General features: G+C 40.6%; 1 protein-coding gene across 2 annotated transcripts; it reads right to left on the reverse strand.

Moving 5' to 3' along the window:
* Positions 1-616: 616 nt before the first annotated feature.
* Positions 617-16,079, reverse strand: thrap3a (thyroid hormone receptor associated protein 3a). 2 transcript variants are annotated; one of them, XM_079164596.1, is made up of 11 exons: positions 15,954-16,079; positions 10,366-10,528; positions 6,840-7,769; positions 5,776-6,459; positions 5,412-5,584; positions 4,823-4,934; positions 4,425-4,509; positions 2,824-3,005; positions 2,520-2,700; positions 2,281-2,427; positions 617-2,144 (listed from the first exon to the last, which is right to left on the reverse strand). In XM_079164596.1, the coding sequence occupies exons 2-11, from the start codon at positions 10,503-10,505 to the stop codon at positions 1,908-1,910; spliced, it is 2,871 nt and encodes a 956-aa protein (XP_079020722.1). In that variant the 5' UTR covers positions 10,506-10,528; positions 15,954-16,079; the 3' UTR covers positions 617-1,907. The 2 variants fall into 2 exon arrangements, with proteins under 2 accessions (XP_079020722.1, XP_079020723.1); XM_079164597.1 differs by lacking the exon at positions 15,954-16,079 and adding an exon at positions 10,620-10,812.
* Between the last annotated feature and the right edge of the window lie 8,218 nt (positions 16,080-24,297).

Here is a 24,297-nt window from a genome sequence, read left to right on the forward strand (position 1 = left end):
CAAACCCAGAGAGCAGAAGCTGCGAGAGAGTCACAGTGGAGGACATGCTCCGCTTCATGAATCAATCTTAAGTTGTAATATTTTTAACATAGCCATGGTGAATGGTCTGGCAGGGTTAAAATACTGATAAGGCCCAACACAATCTGGATATTGTGGTTGCATTTGCTATTGTCTGAATAATTTGTCCTGAAACACAAGATGGCAGTGTGGAGTCAGGAGACTTAACATTGTACAATTTAGTTGGTTTCCTGTGCAGCTGGTGCATTATTTAAATGAGCTGTCCCTGGGGGGGCTCACTGTTTATGGTCATGGGTGCGTGGGTTATTGCTAAATGGGTTCATATTCAGTTGCTGCAGTGTTTCTGGGAGAAAAGAAGGCTGTTAACTGACATTTACAACCAGCAGGTAGTGACTGTGTGGTAAAGATGTGTATTCACTAGATGAAGTACTGTTACACAGTATGTTAAGTTCCTCTCCGGTGTCAAACATCAAGCTCATGCTTCCCATGATAAAACTACAATGACTGTGTGAGAGGCTTTTCATATTGATAAACCTGAATTGTTATTACACCTTTAAAGAAATTTCAATAAAAAGCACACCTCAAAGCAAACTTTAAAGTAATCAGTCTCTTTAATTTACATTCTCTAAGAAAAAAACCCCAGTAACAACACCTATTTAGAAAAGCAATATTCCCCAAGCAGGTAATCTTTAAACATTTAAATGTGAATCTCAATCTGTTGGCCTGCAGTACAAATAAGACCAGCAGACCCGCAGCAAGGCACAAGAACGTGTAATTCAATTGTATGGGCAGTTGGCCAAACAGAGATGAGCCTAATCCTCGACTTAAAATGATTTGGAGATATACACTGAAAAACATTCTTATTTTAGGTTTAGACATACTGCATCCTTTTGCTCTATAAACTGCCTTGTATTGTATAAACAAATGCAAATGTTGAGCCTCTTCTATCACAATGTCAACACAGTTGAACACAACATAACTGATTAAATCACTATTGGCTGGAGAAAAGTTTGCAAACAGTGAATGAAAAACATCAAAAACTATGGCAATTCTTTTGCAGACAAAATCCTGTCTAGCCAGGTACAACAGCTATGAATGTCTTTTGGAGAAAATATATAATCACTATCAATACTATACATTGATTAGTGGTGTCCAAGATCAAGCAAAGACCTACTGTAATGTATAGAAATATCTTGACTGCAAAATGTTTATTGAGCAACATATTAAATGTACAGTTATCCTCATAGTAACAGTCTCATATGGTGTCAGTATTGTAGATCTGTTGGCTGAAAGACGTTAGAGCATAACCTTTGACTCCATACAGTTTGGTCCCATGTCAGATCAGGGTCTTTTGTAGAGTGCCGCATTGGCTAAACAGCGATGTTTTTATGTCAACATGAACTACAGTGTACTTATTGCTGTCATTCTAATCAAGACACAGCTCAAAACAACAAGGCTGCTTTTCTAAAACTATTCCTCTTCTAACCCGCTCGCAAAACATTTCGTCATTTGCACAAGTATAAGGTACAAGCTCATTTGATCTATGATATGATCTTCTCTTGCTACTTAGAAATGTCAAATTTAAGTAGTATTTTTTTTTTTTTAATCAATTCTGCGAGATAAAAGTAAAATTCCCCCTAAACATATATAAAGCAATAAATCATTCTTATGAGAAACAGCAATTCACCCTTAAACAGTGCTACTACTAGGTATGACTTCTATCCTGATGTGGAAAAACGTCCTGTCAAGTCAGAGTGAGTATCCTAAACTGAAATTAAGGCATTAAAAAGAGTCTTAATCTGCATTTATGAATCCATTGTGGTGGATAACATCACTGATTCAGATCCCATAACAACACAGAAGAAAATTAAGATTCTCAGCACCCTGCTTCACTGCTCAAGTATTCTGTCCTCTCCTTCTTTATGGTCCTGTTCCGTCTCCTCGTGCGTGTCACCTTGCTCCCCGTTGCTCTGGAACTTGTCATTGGCCCATTTGGGGCTGTTGGTGTTGGGGCCCCCAGTGGCTTTGCGGATAATGAATCGCGCCCTTCCACGCGAGAAGCTTCCCCGTCCTCTCCCTCGGTTGTCCACCATCTTGCACTCTGCCTCCCGTTCTCTGTCGTCGTGCTGGGAGGAAAAAAAAAAAAAAGGATGGAGGTGTGTCAAGACAACAAGTTGCCAAAAAGGACAAATTTGTGCTAGATTGGACCCAACGACACCATTTGGTTAATTCAAACATGATTGGGAAAGAGATCAACCCTACCAAGTAGTATTTCCTGCTCTTGGGAGTGTACTCTGGGTCCCAGTCTTCATTTTCTGGTTGTACAGCCATGTTTGTCATCATGTTACTATGTGAACAGTTTCCCTGATAATTGCCTCCGTTCCAGCTCCTTCCACGAATACGAACTTGCTGTAGTTGGAATAAAAGACAAGGAATTGAAATGGAGAAAAAGCATTGATTCAAATGCACGGTGTCAATCCAACATCATACGTTAAACTTACAAATCCACCACGTGGCCTTCCTCTTTCAGCTGGTTCTGGTGACTCTGTTTGACCCAGTTGGGCCCTGTCAATGCCTTTATCTTTGGGATCAGACTTGCCATAGGGCAAATCCTCTTTTTGGGACTTAGAGGATGAGGAGGATGAGGACGAACTTGAGCGAGAGCGCTTCTTCTGATTTTTCCTACAAGAGAAATGGCACATGCAAAATCCTTCATGGCCAGCTCTTTATCATGCAGGGTAGATGAACAACGGTATTAAACACATTTGAAGATAATCGGAAACAATACAGGGCAGTCGCACATACTTTGATCTTTCGCTGGATTTGGATAATTTTTCCACAGATCTGTCTCTACTAGAATCTGGGGAATCTCCCACATCTCCTCCCCGATCCTGATTATTATCTCTGTCATGGATTGAATATTTTTTACGGCGCTCGATATCCAAACGAAGGTCCATCGGGTCAGCCGTCAGTTTTTCCCCGCCATCCTGAGAAAATCAAAGACAGAACACAACGTCGTGGACAGACTTTGGATTAGCATTTAGATGCTATCAATCTGCTCTCAGCCAAGCTGGTTTTTAGACTAAACAGTGAGGTCCATGAGTAAAGGGGAAAAACCCTGATAACAAGACAGCTGGCATGAATAAAAGCAAGCTGCTGTAAAGTGAATTTTCCAGTGCACTTAAAGGGCAAAACCAGAAGTTTTGCATGTTTAAGAATCACCTTAAAATCTGAACCATTCTCCAAAGCATATGTTTTTAGATTGTTTTTTTTTCTGCCTTCAAAGCAGCTATTTAAATATGGTAGGAAAATCAACTTGAAAAGAATTGAGAATTTGCTTCAGATCGGCAATCCACCACTGTCAATATGTAGTCAGCTATTTGTTGTGTTAAAGTTAAGTTATTCCATGGTTAAACGCCAAATGGGTCTTTGAAAACCTCCTTACTGGGCATTCGAATGCTTGTGGGGAAAGTCCAGCATCCAAGGCTTCCAGAATCTGCTGCACTACAGCAACAAACAGCACATGTCACATCATCCTTGCTTGTACGTCTTCCATGTGTAACACTACGTCCAGCGGCCAATTCCCACATTTTGACCATCAGAGCTTAGGAGACATGGTGCTTTCAAGAATTCAAAGTGTTTTCAAAACGATCCATGAATGTGCACAGTGATGTATTTCCTGTTTCAAACAAGTTTAAAGTCACTGTGAGTTAATTATCACACTGTTCTGACATGAAGTGAAACCAATAGCTGCTTGGGTGTTGGGAAACCAATCTAGAAACTTTGAGGTATGCTTTGGGAAATAGTTTTGTGTCCCTACTTAAAAGTATACACAGTTTGAAGTTGTTGAGCAAAACGACCAGCATGGTCCTTTAACAACAGTGAAGAAAAAGAAGATTCATGCTAATTTAAATTTACTCACTTTAATATATTTTAGTAGTATTTGCCCCTCATGTTTGACCATGTGCCCATGCGCATCAATAAAGAAATATTGTGAGTGTTTACTCAGAAAGTTAAGCACGTAAATAGAAGCACAGGTGCATAAAGTGCTTGCGGTTGGTTAATTCCGTTCTTTATTTTTTTAAGAATACTTACGAAGACAATTGCTTAGAGTCCTTTGAACAGCTTTGGCACAGTGGCTTCCATTTCTGAACTTATATGATTCATTAGCCTTGGTCAGGCTTGTGCCCACAGTCTAAGCAATTCACCATGTTTGTAGGCGACATATAACAAACAACAAAGTCAAAGTGCCTTATTCAGCATTTGCATTTCTTAGACTCTGCATCTCCCTTCAAGGAAAGCCACAGGCTGTCAGAGAGTTCAGTCTAAAGGCATCTGGCTTGCGCACTCGTTTGCTGTTGTTTGATTTTGTCCAACGTACGTCATTTTGCAAAATGTTCAGTCACCTTGTAAGTGCCATCCTCTGAGCTTTTCATCGCCTCAAAAAGTTGAGAGTGTTTCTTAAAAGCTCTTGGTGAAACATCAATTCTCCTGTGAGAAGGAAACAAGAAACGGTTAAGACGAGATGATTGAATGCACAGAGCAAAGGAACCACGGTACAAGTGTACGACAAACTGTGAGCTACATTCAACCACATAGACGACACAAAACACAAAAGGAAAAAGAACAAATGGTGGGAAAATAAAACTGACCTCCACCGAGCATGAGAACAAATAAGCCAAGATAGTTTTTTTTTTTTTTTCCCCAGGTAGGAAAGGCGAGAGAAATACCTGAAAGCTGTTAAAAGAGGAGGTGAAGCCACAGCACACTGAAGGTGAGAGGGTCACTCAATAGGCGACTCTACCTGTGTATCTCTGGGCTTTTTCTTGGCTTCATCATTTCCTTCTCTGCAGCTCGTCTTTGGTACATGGTGAATCGCTCGTTTAGAGTCATTTCAGAGGATGGAAAGTGCTGAGCTGTGCAGGGACACGGTTAAAAACAGCCGTTAAAGTAGTAAGTGCATCTACTGTCTGTGACTTTTCCATCCAACTGTGATGCTGCATTGAATTTGTAGTTCTCTTGAATACCTACTGTATGTTGAGTACACTTATTGTAAGTCGCTTTGGATAAAAGCGTCTGCTAAATGACTGTATTGTAATGTCATTTAATATTCCCATGTGACACAAGATTTGATATAATGTAGGAAGTAAAACATGAGTAAGTGCTTAAGGCCTTGTTTTACAGTCTCCTAAAAAACATCATGCTTTGGTTTGCAGAGAAACTGCAATCGTCATGAATTAGTTTTCACTAATTTGAAGGTTACAATGCTCAGTCTGGCTCAATTTAATGGCTAAATCTTACTACACTAAATGTGAGTGAGTGATTTGTCCCTTTTTTTAAAAAGCTATTATTAGATTACTCTAATAATGACAGCAAAAGAGGTGAGGACTCACCTTTAGTGTGGTGAACGATGGTGACAATGTGTTGAGCAAACAGCTCGGAGGGACTCCTCTGTGACGGAGCAGCTTGAACATGTTGAAAGATGGAGCGAAACTCCTGATCCTTTTTTGAGGACTGCACGAGATCTTGAGACAACTGTCGCTCCTCAGCTAAAATATCAGAAGACCTGAAAACCAACAAAAAAAACTTAGGTCTGTTGCTTTTTGGTTAACAAAAATGCATCAAAAAACAGAAAGCTTGTCCTTCAATCACATAAAACAACACTACTGCTGTACTACTGTTGCAATGTGTTCATCGGGACGTACAGATAAGACTTATGGCTCACTGAGGAAACCAGTATCATTATGTGACGCTCACCTCATCAGGCTTTCTCCAAGGAAATCCATTCTGATATTTAATTTAGTTTCTTGTTTTCTTGAGGACATGAAATGTGAGTCCTCTCCCCTGAGCTCTTTGTCAGAGCTCCTCCTTGGTGGTGGTGTAGGAGATGAGATGGGGGGAGATTTTGCCATCTTCCTGGCTTTACCACCCATGTCTAGGGACAGTCCCTCACATTTCACCGCCAACTCCCTCTTGGCGAGGGCAGCAGCAATGGCCGCTGCTTTTTCCTGCTTTCGAGTGAGGTATATGTCCTCTGCCATGGCGTCGAGGTCACTGTTGGCTACCTGTGAGTAGGCCACATTCTGCCATTTGCCAAAGCATTCATCAAACAGTTCCCGGGCTGAGTGAGTGACCTTTATCTTTGTCTTAAAGGACTCGTCCCCGTTGTGCCAGTCTTTGTGAAGAGACTTTGAATGAGGCTTGATTACCGCCTTCTCCTCTTCCTCCCCGTCAGCAGACAGAAAAGGAGAAGCTTTCAACAAGCTTTTCAGAGACACTTCACCATCAATGTCCTCTCTGTACTTTCTTGACAGTGAGTCAGAGATAATTGTTGATGTTTTAGCCTTCAGTTTCCCTTCCTCCATGTCCACATCATTTGCTTCTGTGGTCTTGCCATTTTCAAAAGCTTTGGCTTTTTTTTTTTTTTGCTCCTCCAAAAACCTAAACAATGACAAGAGATAAAGAGCTGCATCTAACTGGGCATGCAACTTGTGAGACAACTGCAGAAATTAAAGAACAAATCTGACAAGATGTCAAATTAGAGCCTTTTTAAATATAAAATACTTCTCTGACACCATTTTCCCCCCGGTGTTTAAAAAAAATATTATTTGTAAAGGCCCTAATTTGACATTTACGTTATTTTCCTTGTTAAACAATGTAAATATTTACTACCCAGGATAAAATGACATAAAAAGTGTGGTCTTAAAAAAGGCACATTAAGGCATTCAAGCAATAATTCATCACATTGTATCTGTACATTTATGAAGCTTGCATAGTCTGATAAAACAATTTGAAAAAAGAAGAGTAAAAATCTGTCTTACTGTTTGAAGGCAACGGATATTGCTGTTTTATCTCCATCCAGGTAGTCCTCGTTGGAGAAGAAGTCATAGCTTGAAAGCATTGGATTTAGACCTTCATGTGGGGTTTTTTTGGTTGAGGATGAACTACTACACACCATCTTCCAGGAGGGGGCGCCATTGCCGATGTCGTTTGTGATTTTAGGGGAAGGACTTGACTGGTTTGTCGTTTGGCTGTTCTGACCAACAATAACAACAGAGCTTACCAGAGGACTCGTTCTCTTTGGACTGCTTCTGCAGTCTGTCGGGCTCTGCCATTTTCCCTCACTTTTCCCGCTGCATGTTCCTTCTTTGGCATCTCCTGCCAACACCCCGTTGAGCTCCACTGGCTTCTCATCTCCCCCTCCACCCTTTTGGACCTCCTTGGGGGCAAAAAGCTCCTCTTTCACATCGTTGGAGTTCTGGTTAATCTGCAACAAGGATGGTTTCCATTTGGGAGAGGAGGAGTGTGAGGAAGAGGAAGAATGCTGCGAGTGTCTGGATAATGGCGAAGAGGATCGGTCAGAGTGGTGAGAGTGACCACGAGGGGGGCTTCCTGAGCGTTGCTGGAGGTTGTGAGAGCGTCCTCGTGAATGGTTTTGCTGCTGCAGCTGCTGCTGCTGCTGCTGCTGTTGTTGTTGCTGTTGTTGCTGTTGCTGTTGTTGCTGTTCTTTTTGAGGGTACTGCTTGTAATTCTTCCAGTTGGGGCGGAAGTTGTTGTTGTTATTGTTATAGCCACCACGCTGGTAGCGTCCACGTGGGAAGAAGCCCCGCCCTCGGCCCCTGAAGTTGTACGGCCTCCGGAAGCCGCGGTGGTATCCCCGGAACTCACGACCATTCTGGTATCCCCTCTGATATTTCTTCTCCCGGTTATGAGATGGAGAATGAGATCTTGACCATGACCGAGACCTAGAGCTGTGAACAAAAGCAAAGAGGAAAAGCAAGCAAATAGTTATCAGAGGTTAATACACAAATTAAGACTATAGATATACATAACTAAAAAGTTTTTTGAAGTTTCTGAGGAATGTACTACAATCTAATACATGGCTTGCCTGAATCTGTATCTCACAGGCTCTTCACTAAACTCCTGACATCGATCTGAGACTCTCTCACAAAATGTAACTGGGCAGAGAGACGGATACACCCCTGCTGTATATGTGATCATATAGCGCTTTGCCATTTCACCAACGTAGTACAACCTGGTCACTCAGTTTATAAAAACAATCTAGATGTTGGCTAATCACACTAAGGACACTTTAAAGCCCCAAATGCCACTATGGCTAAATGGACTATGACATGTTATAAGTTGACAAACGCATACTAACAAAATACAACTTAGATTGCCACTTAAACCAGTCCGTTTGAAAAGCAGAGCTTTCACATTGTGGTGCAGAGCCAAGATGCAAGGTCGGACTAGGCCACATGGTGGCTCTGCTGCGCTTCTGATAAAAAGCCTCGCGTCGTTCTCTAGCCCGCACCGTGAACACAGTCTATAGATTATACCCGTCTTCGGTGATTTAGATCAGTCCAACACAATATCCACAACTTTCCACGAACAGCTTTGAGATTATGAATGCCGCAAATCTACTGCAATACATCAAACTAGTTATTTTTCTGTTCGTGTTTTCTCTACAGCAACAGTACATCTTCAGCAACTTTTAGACAACTCTCAATAAATGAAACAAATCTTCTCAGCTGGTTTTCCAATTAGAATCGTAATACAATATAAAGACCTACTGAAATGTGAAAGTATATTTACAAATACATTCAAAGCCTATATATTGCTGAACAATCACCTGAATGAGCAGGGCAGCGCAGAACCACGCTACATGCAAAGACATGCTAAAGCCATTTGAAAAGGCTAAAAAAAGACTCACCTAGTGTGCTTTTGCATTGGAATACAGGGTGAGCAAAGAGAGCAGCGCACTGAGCCGCACTGCACATTCACATTGCGAGCTACAGATACTTTGTCTCGTCTGGCCAACTATGGTGGAGCAGAAAGTCACATGGACCGTTTGAGAGAGAAAAAAAATCTCCTACTCCAATCCTTTGACTCCATGCTTGCCAGCTGTTTAACCAGTTTAGTGAGACATTTTTACTGTGCTGACTGTTCATCCAAAATACCATCAACATCTTAATGTGGTCTTTATATATAAAATACACTATGATTTCTCTTATTAAACAGGAAATAAATCACTTAGAAAAGTCCAAAGTAAGTGTTTTGCTGCAGTCTGCATCTGTGACCCATTTAACTACTGAGGTGATTAATTAATTAAAATAAGCTGACAGTGAAAGAGGAGTCAAGAGGACACGGTTTGTGTTGGAGCTGTGTTTTTCCAACACGATGTAGGGAAATAATGTGTGAGAATGTTTTGGTGTGTTTGTATTTTACATTGCCTACACATTATGCTAATGTAGGGATTCAGGCTTGCACAGCTCCAGTGTGACCACAAACCCATTTGCACATGAGAAGGGTGGGCACATGAAGAGTAAACCATTAGATTCCTTCCATGTCTCTTACTCATGCTAATTTGAACAACACTGCCAGTAAAAATGAGCTGCCCTGCCATTTTATTACCACACGTCATTCTGCTGGAAACAGCAAAGGCATCAGTGTGAAGCCTCACTTTTTCTTCAAAACACACATCACATCCAGCAGATAACCCCTCAACCAGCACGTTTCTATTTCAGCCAACCAACCAACAACCAATGCTGCCCTCCTGATTAAATGTTTTCATACGCCGATGAGGTCGACTAATGTGAAAATATTTTCCCACGAATTGCGAACTGGAATAATGTTCGCTCCTACTTAAGTCAATTCCCAAACCGGCAGCTGAACTCTTTCTAAAACACCAATTTCCTCTTGATACAGAAGCCGAAGTCAAGAGCTGGAGTCCAACCCAAATCCATTAATACGTTACATGCTGCACCAGTTCTCCAGAGTTCATGAGAACCAAAAGTAATAAAGCCCTGGACAGGACAAGACGGTCTTGCAGATGTAAATCAATAAATATGCAGCGAACAGGACACGCTGACTATAACTGAACACAAAGCTGCATGTTGACATCCCCACTGTCACAGATAATCTACCTGCAGACTTATTTTTTACATGTCAAGTCTTACCGGCACGATGCATAGTCAGATCTTAGGGATAAGATTTACGAGATAGGATTTGAGTGGAAAAAGGGGCTTAGCAGGAACTAGAGGATGATTGGTGTCTGTGCATAACAAGGCAGCACTTTACCAGCTGCACCTGCTGCTAGTCTTTCTTTTCTTCATCACAGTCATTCATACTTTCAGCATTAGGTGGGTCAAGGCATTCTTCATTCATATGTACTAAATACTATTTTTTTCCAGAATCCGTTCTCAAACCTTGTTTGAATGATTCTGGTCTGGCAACAAAGAGGCATCTCCAACAATGAAGCAACAGGCAGTTGATCTTGACCACAGAAAAACAACACAGCCAATAGATTGTTCAGAAAGGAGGATAGTTCAGAAAAAGGGACGCTACCGGTGCTGGCGCTTCCTGGACCGGGATCTGGTGCGACTTCTGGAGCGGGAGGTAGAGCGGGATCTTGACCGGGACCTGGAGCGGCTCCGAGACCTGGAACGGCTCCGGGACCTCGAGGCGGATTTTGTGGCTCTGGACATCACTGCAGCCAGTCCACCTCAAACTGTCGCACAAAAAAGTTGTACAGCCGAGTAAGGATTTTGTAAACAGCAAAACAATATATTTAACAAAAAAGTAGAAGGTTGTTCAATTACCCTTTTTTTAAGGCATTGGCGGCATTGAATAGATATTAAAAATAGAAAAGAAAAAGAAAAAGAAAAAATATATAAAGTGAGGCAAGAGTAGAAAATTCAAGAATTTCAATATCCGACAGACATGAGTCGTCCGAGATGCACTTCAAAAGCAGTCTTAATGGAAACGCTGAGTGAAGAGACAGAACAGCTGTGGATAAGGAAGACGGCAATAGTGTAGGGCATCCAAACAGAACCAGTTTTATTTGGTCGCGGGTCATTTGCATAGAGGGCAGTCGTATGTCAGTCATCTGACTACTTGTTGAGCTCACTCTAAAATACAAATACAAAGCTCCAGCTATCAGTTAGATATGCTGTACTTTACATCAACTGTAGTGTATATATACTGTAAATTGGGTGATGTGAAAAAACCTGTGACAGAAATGTTTGCTTGGTAGTCTCCGTGTTCACATGAAAAGACAAAACGTTTTTTTTAAAAGCAAAGCCTGCATGTTCCATTCTATTTTTCATTTTTGAATGATTTGCCCATACATATAAGACAAGTCTTTACAATCCACTCCAAACCTCGCCACTTCTGCACGCTTCCAATACCTTAGATACACTGTAGCTTCCATTTAGTTAAAACTCGTGAACTCTACCAACGGCCACTGAGAATGTGTCAACAACAAGAGAAAAGGAAAGATGTGAACAGATGTGGCATAGAATATTCAGCACAAATGACTGAGCTGATCATTTTGAGGAAGTAATTACAGACCATATACCTATGCCTCTGAAATAGAATGCAAAGCTGCTAAATACTGTAGTTTTACACCACAAATGTTGTCTTTACAAGAATTTAATAAAAATTACGAAGAAAGAAGACTGGTCCAATTCAGTTTTTTCTTTTAAATGTCTCGTCATTGGGGATTAAAAGCACCGGTAACTGCTGAACTCACACTTTGCTCGTCCAACGTGAAATATTTATAGTTCACCTCACTAGATGGGGAAATGGTTGATTTCCTCTTTAGCCTATGTTTGCATATGCTTTATGATCAGCTGCGAATTTGCTACGAGACTGCACGTTCTGTGCACTTCAGTATACTTTTCACTTCAAAGTATGTTTCTTCTCTTCTACTCTCCATAGCAAGGGGTCCAGCTCTTTCCAAGGTCCACATGGCATTATCTGTGACTTTTGATCCTCGGACTACAGGACATGCCAGGGATCAAATAAATGTTCTTTCATGATGAGAGTCATCTTCAAAGACTTTGGACAGAGGAAATTGCCGACTACACATGACGGGGATTTAAAAACCAGCGCACGCTATCACATGAGGGTCCCAGTGTGCACCCGTAGCTACTATTTTGGAGAGCACTGAAATGTATCCATCTTCCCCCGCCTCCACCTCATGCTCTATGAACTTCCCACTCTCCCCATTCCTGGCAGCTTGTTGTTTTTGGCTTTAAGAGAATAATTTCCTGAGGTTCCAGCCTCAACAGACGGTCGGTTTAGCTTACACAGCACATTTCAAGAATGGCATTCAGATGTGCCCCTTTCCAGCACATGGTAGCTAAACTGTAAAATAAATAAATTGTACCAGTCTTCTTAATTTTGATTATATACCAGGGGAAGTTGGCCTTGAAGGTTGAAAACTTAAAGGAGCAGTGTGTAAGATTAAGCAGGATTTATTGGCAGAAGTGGAACATCATTTTCATAACTATATTTTCTTCGGTGTATAATCACCTGAAACCAAGAATCGTTTTTTGTTACCTTAGAATGAGCCATTTATATGTCAATACGGAGCTAGTCATCTTCAAGTGCCATGTTTCTACAGTAGCCCAGAACGGACAAACTCTAAAGAGGGCCATTCAGGTTTTTACGTTAGCTGAAGGCCACCGTAGTTCTCTGACACGCTTGGAAAGGGAGGGTCGAGCGGAGGGGCATTCAATTGGTTGCAATTTGCAACTTTACCACTAGATGTCACTAAATCTTGTACAGTGATCCTTAAATTGTATTGGATTATTCTACATTTGTTGTAATTGCTGTAATGAAATGTTTAAAACCAACAGATCTGGGATTTAGACCATTTTCATATTGCTGAAAAAAGGTTTAATCAGAAACTGTCAATAGAGAGCTGTGGTATCCCAGTCAAAGGAGTATTGCGTTATGACTTTATGTACAGTAGATGGCTGTAAGAGAGTTCAACTGAAGTGCCTCTTTGCCTTCTGTATTCATTATAAAAAACGAGTTGGTAGAATCGAGCGGTGGGATCCGTTTCGATAGCTTTTCTCTAAACGCTTGATTGATAACCAGCTGCAGCTGTCCCGGCAGCACACTGTGTGGGCGGCAGCCTAATCACCGAGATTTCAGCCTCTCTGAAAGGCTGTGTTAAGCTCAGCCTTTAATCACTCGCGACTAGATTTGCGTACCCAAACGCAGTTACTGATACATGTGCAAACACATGTGCCTTACTATACTTGTGAGGACTTTTAGTTGTCCCGAATGTCTGCTTTTTCTCTTTAACTCCACCTGGACCACTGAACTAACCACTTCATCAACTGCCAATCTCATTGGTGTGCTTGTCACTACACTGTCAACTCTGCACCAGATCCTACAGTTGATGATGCATTCTCAGATGGCACCAGCAAGGAAAAAACAACATATTTCCTGGGTTAAAGTCTAACTTTTTCTGAGATTTATCACTGGGTGTCCTTGTTATTGATTATCTAATGCTTGTATCAACAGGTGTGGGATTTGGAGATAGATAATATTGGTATTATAATGTAATTTGACCAAAGATGAACTTCCCTCACAAAAGTATAACCGTGGAGTTATTTGACTGGTATCCTAATGAACAATCTTGGTCACCTTATTTTACCAGGAACAAACTAGAAGAGTCGGTCTTCAACATTGCAGGATTGAAAACGCATAACAAAGTTTGGTGAGTAGACACGTTTCAAATAGTAAAACAGAATTTAACTGATAATGCTTCTCAAGGATAGAAGTTCCAGAACACACACACACACACACACACACACACACACACACACACACACACACAGACTCGATTAAGAGCCCCCCCCCTTATTACTATGGAGCGACAGCTGTATAATCCTCATCAGCTGTTTATTTCATGTTACGGCAAAAGTAGCTCCGATCAACAATGGTCCAGCAACTCAATACATAGCTCAAAGCATATGAAAAGAAACACTCCACTCAACTGCCCTATCATTAAGACTTGGATGCCACAGTGGCAGCTGGGATCACACTTGCTATCTATATGTGCCCCTGAGACACCCCGCTCGCTATTTCAGAAAAGCCACAGCAACTGTCACTTGCACAATCTTTGGTTATTGAAATGTTGCAGTCCCCCTCAGTGCTCCCTCAAGACACTTCTCATGCTGAGGCAGTTAATGGATAGCGAAGCCGCTGGCCGAGCTGTTCGACACAAGATAAACCTTTCCGCTTCCTTCCTGGGTAATTAAATAAATAATAAAACTTCTTCTGAATAGCCTGATTCATTCAGTTATGTATGCCTATAAGCTGAGTTTTGTTTGTCTTCAGGGAGCTACTGAAACTGCTAAAGAGACAAATGGATGACCTCGTGCAGAGAGTTTCTGAGTCATTAATCTTGGCTAATCGCCTACAATGACAGATGAGAACACCATTCAGCTTAGCATTGTACTTGGGCGAAAGTGTATAGCTAACAATTATCAGCGGTTGCAGCTACCTTTCTCCTATCTACGGCAGTTCAATATCACTCGGCAGGTCTTTTAGAAGGATTTTTGCTGCTTTTTCATCGTTTAGTTCTATTTGAAAACGTTCACAATCAACAGTTTGTAAAAGGTAGCGTCTGCCACTTCACGATTTCTAGGCCACTTTTGCCGGGAAAATGTCACACAGCTAAGTGTCTCTGAGGCATCCTCACACCGACATGCTCCTCGGAACTCTGCTGCATTAAAAAGAGGCTCCATGTCCTCTCTATTTTGGTTAATTGGGAACACCTGGCCAATGATGAGAGGACATAGGCCTATATTTCCTAAACGCAGTTGTTTGTGTGTCCTGCACCTTTAATTATCTGCATGAAGCATTTAGAAACAGTTGTTGGTCATCTAGTTCATTACGGGTGGCATGTTGTATAACCAGAATGCTTTAATTGTCTGCTGTAGATACTCCAGTGTTGCAGATATTAAAATGTTCTTTGGAACTACCTGTGTCAATAATGGCAACACTTCCAAGCAATGTTTACAGTACAATGAATACATGATCAGTAAGTCTATATCCTCACAAAGGTGGCGTACACACAAGTGAAAACATAACAAAGTAATCTTTGTTGCTACTGTAAGTTTAATTTGGGGCACACCTTTACATTGGATGTGTGCTGCTGGTGTTTGTTTTAGAGGGTCAACCTCAACCAGGACACAGCAGCCCAACAGGAAATCACATGCTAATGTTTTTTAAACTTTGTTTTTTACATCACTGGACGCCAGCAATAGTTTCATGTTGGACCACGAAACCCATTTAGATGAGCATTTACAGGAAACTCTAAAAAAAAAAACCTCAAGTCTAAGAGACAATTCTTGCTGCTGTGTTTGACATGTTGGGCTTGGTTCAAGATTTTATCTGTTTACAGTAGGTGGAGGGACAGCTTGGTGAAACCTGCAATCACAACAGTCATTGAGCTAACCACTAAAAACAACTGGTGAAGTTAAACAACTCCTATGTTGAGCTCCTCCTTCAGTCCTCCGGTGGTCCGACGAGTGCACTTTAAAAATCCCTTAACCGTTAAACAAAGTTCAAGATGTAAACGTTGAGTAAGGCTATGGCTGCTGAGCTTCTAGCAAATTGTTCAACCCTTCAGATATGTTCACTACACTTGGTCAAATGACATAAACTTACTCCAAAGGAAAGCATATCAAAGCCAGTGGGGTCATGTCCTGGACAGGATAGACAGTGCATCCTCCTGGAGTCTCCTCATGCGCATCCATAGACCGTAGAGTGCATCCAAACGCACAATGACGCATCATTCAGCGTGACGGAAAATTATACATCGATAAGGCATACGCACTCAACGTCACCCGAGGACCTCATTCAGAACGACGTCTCCCTCTGAGGGTCAAACGATGTAGATACTTTTCTTGTCAATATTTGTGCGCATTTAATTTCGAGGCAGAATTTGGTGGCAAGTAATGTCATACAGTGACTTTTTTATTTTGGCACGGGTGATCACTGTGCTGCGCAACGATCGTTTTCCACGTTGCTGCCAGCCATACAATTATTTTCTTTACATTTATTTCCACTTTCGACCATAATATAATATAAAATAATATAATAAATGGAGAAAAAGCTAAACTACTCACCGGTGCGCGTTGTCGTTCAGCGTTGTTCACGTCACATTCAGGCAGCGCGGTGTAATATTGCAGAAACAAGTTGAAGACGAATTCTCCCTTGTCTTCTGTGTGTCTGCGCAGTTGCGCCTAGCGTATGTCAAGCGTGTGCGTACGTGTGCGAGCGTGTACGCGTGTGTGTGTATGTGTGTCGGCTGGAGTCTGCGGTGCTCAGAGAAAAGGGGGTGTGACCGCCCCGTGTGGCTCAGAGGTTCACGTTTCCTTCCGCGTTCACATCGCCGTGAACGGGAGTGGAGTGCAGTAAGCCGTGTATCAGAAACACACTCGGCGAATAAGTCCCCCGTCCTTGAATGACATCATTCTGTGAAAGAAGCCTTTTAATCCCCGATGAAAAGAGCACTGTAGTAACAGTGTCCCTACAGGGAACAGCTAGTGTGGATACTGTGTCTGTTGTACAGCCTTCTGGTGTTAAGCAACATGTATCATAGTGATATTGTGAAAGTATTATATTCCCATTTGTTTATTATTAATAGAATGCCATTTATTTGCTCCTTTTGGTTCGTCGCCTGCTAGCCTATTAGTGGACAGCACATTCTTTTGTAGTAAAGTCCAGTTTTTATTTGTACTTGGCCTATTAGCATTTTTCATCTGTCATTTTATAAGGTAGACCTGTGCTATTGAATGTAATCGAGTAAAGCAGGCCTGTCAGGTGTGGAGTCATTGTGACTTGGCCTCGAGTCGACCGGAGTTACTGTTTTGATGTCTTGCATCTTGACACATTGACAATAGAATGTAGACTCGTGAATTGACTTAAGACACAATCACTCGAATGACTTGTCATGTGTTCATTTAATGCTTTCAGGTTGTGCAATAAATATTAAATACATATTTTTAAAAAATGAACAGTGGTGGGTAGGGAATATTTTTTTGATTTAGAAGAAATTCAAAAATAAACCTATGAAGTTATTTGTTTTTGTTTGATTACATTTATTTCATTAAATATCAATAATTATAATGCAAATTCAATTCATTGTCATACGTTTCGAACAATTGGCCAATAATATTTTCAAACAAGTACTAAGATCTTCTCGTTTCACTTCATAAAGGTCGGATTCTGCAGTCTTACCTGCAGTTAATCAACACAGATGAGTGTCAACAAAAAATGAACATTAGAGGCAAAAGTAGACTTTTAGACTGTATAACTGTGTCTATTAAAGTGGCCACTGAGTTTATATTTCAGCAGGAATTGTACTTTTCCCTTCACTGTATCTGATAGACATAAATAAATCTAAATCTTTCAACTGTATCTCAAAGTTGTCAGTTCGCATATTTTGTGTGCAAAACACAAATAAGTTCCATTGGACTTCATTGTACTTCTGCAAAAATGTCGTCATTTGTAAATGTATTTTACAGGACAAAAAACCTTTAACTCCAAATACATTCCCTGTTCTAAGGGACACGGTTTAATCAAATTATAAATGTGAAATATCAGCTTAGCTACAGACTTTAGTACCTACTACCTTTGGTATGATTCTTTGCTTTGCATTCTCAAATCTTGAGATTAATCATTCCTAATATGTAGAGTTACTTAAACTAGTTCATACTCAGTCTGTATTAGTCTTTTATCTCCCAAACATAATGTCACTGGTATGGGTTTCAGTGGAGGGTTTAAGTGACTCATGAGCTTTTTCAAAGGCTTTTCCATCCTGCCAAGAACATATTTTTGGGAAAAATACTAAATCTTTTTAATAAATGTGCATGCAAGTGTTCAAATTTACAGACACCAAGCATTTGGTATTGGTTTGAGATATTGACACGGTTACTGAGGCATTACTGTTTTTTCACCTTTTCAATGAAGCCGGCTTTGTAGAACAATGAATCCTGGAGGACCTTTCCCAGTTTGTAACTATGTGTAAGCTTTTTATTTACCCTATAACAGATCAGCTGTGCTATTCTGTGAAGTGTCTCTTTAATAATATTCCAGTCATGTTACTTACATGTTAGCAGTGTAGTAGGAGAAGCTTAATGAGACTGTTTTTTGTCAAAGTCAGAAATGGTTGCTGTCAGGGAGTCACACAAGACATTACTGTGATCTGTTATCTTCTGATTTATTTGGCTTGTTTTCAACATCAATATGTTCAACAATTAGCACATTCCGGGGGAAGGAAAATGAAGTGTGCACAGCAGCCACATGAACTCTATCCCCTTGTACGGTGCACAATCGCTCACAAAAGGGTCTGGACACTTTTCTTTCTTAGTACTACTGGGAACAAAATAGTTTCTAATCATCCTGATAACAAAAATACAATATAATGACATGTTTATATGCACGCATCAAACCTACTGCTATCATCTATCATGTCCACCTAGACATAGCCAACTCGCTGTCTACAAAAACAACTCGCTTTGGGATTTTTGGACGTCCTCTTGGATTTGGACTTCTGATCCCTTAATATTCTTTATGTATACCAGACTACATTTCCAGGGTGATAATGGATTTACAGAAGGGTAATTTGAGATATATGTGGCATTACCCTTATCGCTACAACTGCTAGTCTGCTTGGGGGTGGGTGCATCTCTTTTGTGTCCAGAGTGCACTTTTCAAGTAAGAAACCCTTTTTTCCTCTCACAGCTGCTATCGTATGGTTATAATATATATGGTTGTTTGTTTTTTTTAGCTTTTTATAATTTTTTATATTTATCAAATATAATGTACTGTATATCAGTTACTTGGCCAACTGCACAAAGAGCACAAACTGTCTTTTTGAATATTGAAATCTTACTATTTAGCTACATGTAGATGTCGAATAAATATATCTCTTTACACATCTCCCTGTCTGTCCAGGCATAAGGTGCCGTGACAAACTATGCAGTGCACATTTGCATTGGAAATACATTTGTGTTCAGATACCACTGGTACATCCTGGAAGTGCATCTGAAGTGCTCATTTGATTAATTCAAAATGTGACGGCCAGGAAATTGACACATTAGCTCAGCTTGTGTAGGTGAAATGGGATCAGAAGTATCAGTGTGGCTGAAAGATGCAAAGGAAATTAGGCAGGAAGTGGCATGTTTGTATTTGTGTAAGTTCATAACGTCAGAGTTAAGAATCTCTCACAGAACTCGGTTCTTTACTCCACAGAAAACAAGTGTCAACACAAGACTAACTGTGCTCAGGTTGAGAAGGCCCTGAGCCGAAAAGCCAATAATCCACAGCAAATGAGACAAAGCATCTTACAGTTTTATGGGGTTATCTACAAAAAAAATCCCTTAACCTCATCTAGCCCCATCATCAGGTCAACATATGAATTTCTCCAATGTTAATTTTTGAACGAATACCTGTAAATATGACATTCTAATATTAGCCTCAGCTGTACTTTAGAGTGTATTGCTAATAAGCTAATGTCATTATGCTAACGCACCAAACTAAGACGGTGAATATGTAAACATTATACTTAACACCAGCATCTTAGCATTGCCATTGTGAGTATGTTGGCATGGTCACATTAGCTTTTAGCTCAAACCCCCTGAGTATTTGGAGCATTATCACTTTCATGTGACAGAGGCTATTTTGTATAAAGGCGGGAGAGAGAGAGGGGCATGACATGTAACAAAGGTTCCAGGCTCGAATCAAACCCAGGATGATGCGGATATTTGTACTGCAACCACTCGGCTGCCAAGGTGCTCCAAAAACAAATATTTTCAATCATGTTATACGCTAGTTTAATTTCTTAGTGAGGAAGTCTTTCTGAATTCTCTGACTAATAATAATCCCAAGCCTTCTAGAATTACTCCCAGAACATGTATTGCGTTCCATCGTTGCCCATTTTAGTGATTATAATTCAAATTGGATTTAGGATATTTCCTTTCATATAAAAAGTCACAAACTTTTCCCACTTCAGTTATTCTTTCTAAATAAATTAAATTACCTCAAGCAGAATACAAAAGCTATTGCCGATTAGCCTTGACACTATCTTTGCTGAAAGCCAGTCCTGGGATGGCCCCTGCTTTAGCACTTGCCCTGGGGCCCCTTCCCATCCATCTCTCTCACATCATATCGCCGCCGTCCAGACACCAGGCAAGTTATTTTGGGCAATCCCTCTGACACCACTTTCTCCCTCTGTGCCGGGATAAAAGAGTTCATACTCCCCCTACTTTATATCCTTTCCACCTGCTGGAGCTGTCCGTCTCCTTGCTGACATGCCCGCACACAGAGCATCAGCAATACTTCTAATTACTGCAGCCATAATCCCCAAGTGTTGATGGACCTTGAGCCACATGTTACTGCTACCTTCACAGAGACTGCACATAAGAAATGACTTGATCTCTCAGGATGTTTTGCCGTGTTTACTTAAAAACTTAAAAACACATATACTGGAATGTAGCTGCTTGTTATAGCCGTTTGTTGAGCTGGATGTTGGAGCTTTTTTAAATATCAACCAAAGTCATTGTTCAAATATTCATATTCTATTTAAGTATGTATTCTCGTAAATCATTTGAATCTCTGAAGAAGTTTTAGGTGAACAAAGATATAATGGCAGAAACAAACAACTGGTTGTTAGGCCTCTCTTTTGCATAATATCGTCCCATCTGGTTGTGGTTACCTCTTGTAAAGAGCCAAACCCTTCTTAAATGCGGTTGTTTGCTGAATCATTTTGTAATTGATGTTCAGGGCACTTTGGTGGAAATATCGGCAATCAATAGTTTCAAAATAAAGCTTTGATTGTTCTGAAGATGAAAACTCTTTTGTCTTTTTACAAAAGCCATATTGACATAACCAAATCCTTTCCACCCCATGCTGTTGTGAAAGCACATGGCTAGATTCAGTATGACTCAACAGAATGAGTACAAGTACTGCACTCAAAATCCTATTCAAGTAAAAATATATAAGTATTGTTAGCAAAATGTAATGGTAGAAATACTCGTTCTACAGATAAATGACTTTGTTGTTGGTACTGATGCATTGAAAGTCATATTTTCAGGTTCCAGCTGGTTGAGGTGAAGCTAATGATGACAACTTTATCAGCTGTTACTGTTGCGTAGTTGGATCTATAACAATGAATTGTATTGATATGCTCATTACATATTTTCTTATGTAAAATCTGAATCTGAAATGTAACTAGTAACTATATAGCTGTCACATTATTGACAGGAGTAAAAAGGATAATATTTACCTCTGAAATGTAGTGGAGTAGCCTAAAGTAAATGTTCCGTCGTCGTGGAAGTGTGGCACCCCCCCTCCGGTTCCCCCTCAGGTAAAAACTGTTAGTTCTATCTGCACTGTTGCTGTTTTGTGCGCTGTTTGCACCGTTAGCTGCTCAGCCGTTGGCATCTTGAGAACCATGCTGAGGCAATCCCTCAGTCATAATTGTGCTCTGAACTTAGCATTTTAGCACCTTTTTAAGTATAATACGTGAGTAAATATATCTACAGTAGTTACATTGCACCACTGTTTTTGGACAAAGCAGATCTTCTATTAGCAACCGGCTGAATATAATAATGTGATACGCAGTTATAAATCCTTCAACACTTGTATTGCGGTCAGTAATAACTCCTGTCTCTGCTCATATATAAATTGGGGTTTAATTGCCAGTTCATTTTGGTTCACCCATTAAGATCCAGCTTTCCCACCCTATTCATGGCCATATTTGGCTAGAAAGGGAAAAGACTCTTGCTATGGCTATACCACCATCTGTACTGTCCTTTACCTTCACTATACACGTCAGGTTATCTGACACCTCTCCAGCACAAGATGGATGTCTCTCTTGTCCTCTTTGATGTCAACGCATCAACCAAACTGGGTCTGATGAGACAAACGCGTAAGCAAGACAGCTGCCTGTGCCTCCTGGCAGAGTCTATTATCACCTTTCTAGATATTTCTGCAGGGCTTGAATCCCAACCTTACCCATCAAACCCTGTGTCAGCGATAGGAGAGAACGGTGGGGACACAAGTTGGAGCTGCTTGCTCAGCGGGGTGAATAGTAGCTCTTTGGATTGAGTAAGAGCCTGATGTGATTAGTTGACAAATAATGGGAGCCAAAAAGTAATAAAAATGGTTCCCAGCTTTAAAAGTGTGCAGATGTTTGAAACTAAATAGCAAAGACATTCAGTCCCTGATATGCTGTGTCTGTAAAACATTTAGTTACTTCGCCAATGAGAAGAGGTACAATTGTCTTTCACTAACATATCTTTTCATAAAACTTAGCTTAACTAAGCTTAAGAACGAATGTATGCTATTAAAAGGAAGACTGATGAGCGTATCCTATTTGCTTTAGCAAAGGATGTGGACACAAACAGAGCAAATAGAAATAACATCTTGTAGTCTCCTGCTATAGGGCTAAATATTAGGCACACCATATAATAGGATATAATATTTCCATTATCATATATTTTTAAAGAAAACATCACCATTTGATCACAAAGGTCCTGTTTATTTCAGGATTGTTGCTGTACATTGTACACGTTGATTTTATTGTATCTACTCCATTTAAATATTCTGTCATCTAGCTACAGAATAATGTTAACTGTTAATGGCTAATTATTTGTCTTCAGATGAGTGCTTTCTTTTCTTCAGACCTCACACTTCGTCCATCCCTTCTGTTCTAATATTCCCTGTTTTAAACTTTAAAAGTTGACACTGGAATAAGCCTTTTTTCTGTTAGACCTATATTGTGTTTCCTTTGTATTTCTTATATATTTACGCTCTGACGTGTAGAACCATAGATTGTATATACTGTAAGTCATTAGCTAAACATATACTGTATGATACCGTGTTTTTTCTCTTGGTAACAATAGTATGTTATTAAGATGGATAGTCAAGTTGGCAGTAATGCCTCTGTTTTATATTATGAGATCATGATCAAGCTACTAGATCTCAAATAAACACCAGAGCATGAAACAATGTGTGTTTGGAACAAAGAGGCCTGTGTGTTTCAAAGATATATGGAAGCACATGTCAGGCACAGAATCCACAAGAAAACTCCAGCTACTCTCACTGGGATTTATTTATTTCTCCAGACTAAATTACATACTGAAGATAAAATAAGTCTCATGACTGGCATCATTATGAATTATTAGACGTATGCAATTACAATATCAACCAGAAATGAGCTGAAAAAAAAAGCTTGGAGTTGCTCAACTCTTCTGTTGTGAGTCACTCATTGGTTTTTCCCATGCAACCCGTCACAGTATCAAAAATACCGCATGGAGCTCAATTTATATTCTCTTTGTTTCAAGAGATAGTTGCTTTGGTTTCTGGAACCAAACCCCCTCTGGCCTCAGATCAGATCCTGCCAGAACATTCTCTCCTCCCTAGACTCCCACTGTCTCAATACATAATAAACTGCCCACACTCCTTTCTCTAGTGATCAGTGTAACCCGTCAGGGATCTTCTTTCAACTAAATTTGGTTCTTAAGCCCCAACTTAGTCCGTGCCAGCGGCCGAGACCTAAATAGACCAACCCATATGATGTAGCACAGAAGTCTCATAAAAGAGTAACTCTTCCTGTGCATGTTGCTCACACACGCAGCCCGGCAGCTGGGTCAGTTGGAGTTACAGGACGGTCTACGTCAAGTGGGGGGTTGTTGGTTAGGGGGGGGGGGGGGGGTCAAGGTTTCCATGTATGAGGTTTTGATGAATCAGTACCTGGGGGACTTGGAAAATGTTGTGCTTAAATTGTAAGCTAAATAGCATGACTGATATGAACTGCCAAGCGGTGATAGAGTAAGTGGGGAGACTTTGGGGGCTCAATATTTCTCTAATGCAATTAGATTTTATGCCGGCTTCATTTGTAACTCAGTTTAGGAGAAAGGCACAGCAGGTGGTCAGGCCGTACACACAGCAAACGATGGCTTCTAAATGACAAGAAAGTGAACTTGGGGTCTTAAGGCCACACGACACCTCTCGTGGCATCTCCCCAAATACTTTGCAAACTGAGGAACTGGATCCAGTTTGTCAATTGCCCGCTGCTGCTTTACAGCTTCTCAAGTTTGATATTCTATCAGCTTACTGACGGTTAGCGCAGAGAGCCTGGCTGTCTGGGCTCGAGGTGCTTATTATGCTCGAGGTGTACGAGGTGGCTATGGCAACACGTTGGCAAGTCTGAGAACATTTTGCCACAGAGATACTATAAAGCAGATGTTGTGGTGGGTTTCAACCCTTCTTGCAGCTGACATGTGAAAATTTCCGTCCACTCGGGGCTGACAAAAAAAACATTCAGGAGTGGATCACACGTTGCACACTTAGCTCCAAATTATCTTGAATAAGCACAGATACAAGTGATCAGATTAAGATAGTAAGTGTCCTTTAAGTGGTAAACGGTTTCTGCTTCGGCCTTATCATTCAGTTCAGTTGCTT

Source organism: Pholis gunnellus (genome assembly GCF_910591455.1).
Source record: "Pholis gunnellus genome assembly, chromosome: 8".
NCBI lineage: Eukaryota > Metazoa > Chordata > Actinopteri > Perciformes > Pholidae > Pholis > Pholis gunnellus.

What these genes read in the sequence shown, in the direction of transcription:
- thrap3a (XM_079164596.1), bottom strand. Translation starts at nt 10,505, where the DNA reads ATGTCCAGAGCCACAAAATCCGCCTCGAGGTCCCGGAGCCGTTCCAGG. An exon ending in AAAAGCCCAGAGATACACAG is followed by an intron (nt 4,510 to 4,822) that starts GTAGAGTCGCCT and finishes TCCTTCTCACAG; the next exon opens with GAGAATTGATGTTTCACCAA. An exon ending in CAGAGGATGGCACTTACAAG is followed by an intron (nt 3,006 to 4,424) that starts GTGACTGAACAT and finishes TGATTTTCTCAG; the next exon opens with GATGGCGGGGAAAAACTGAC.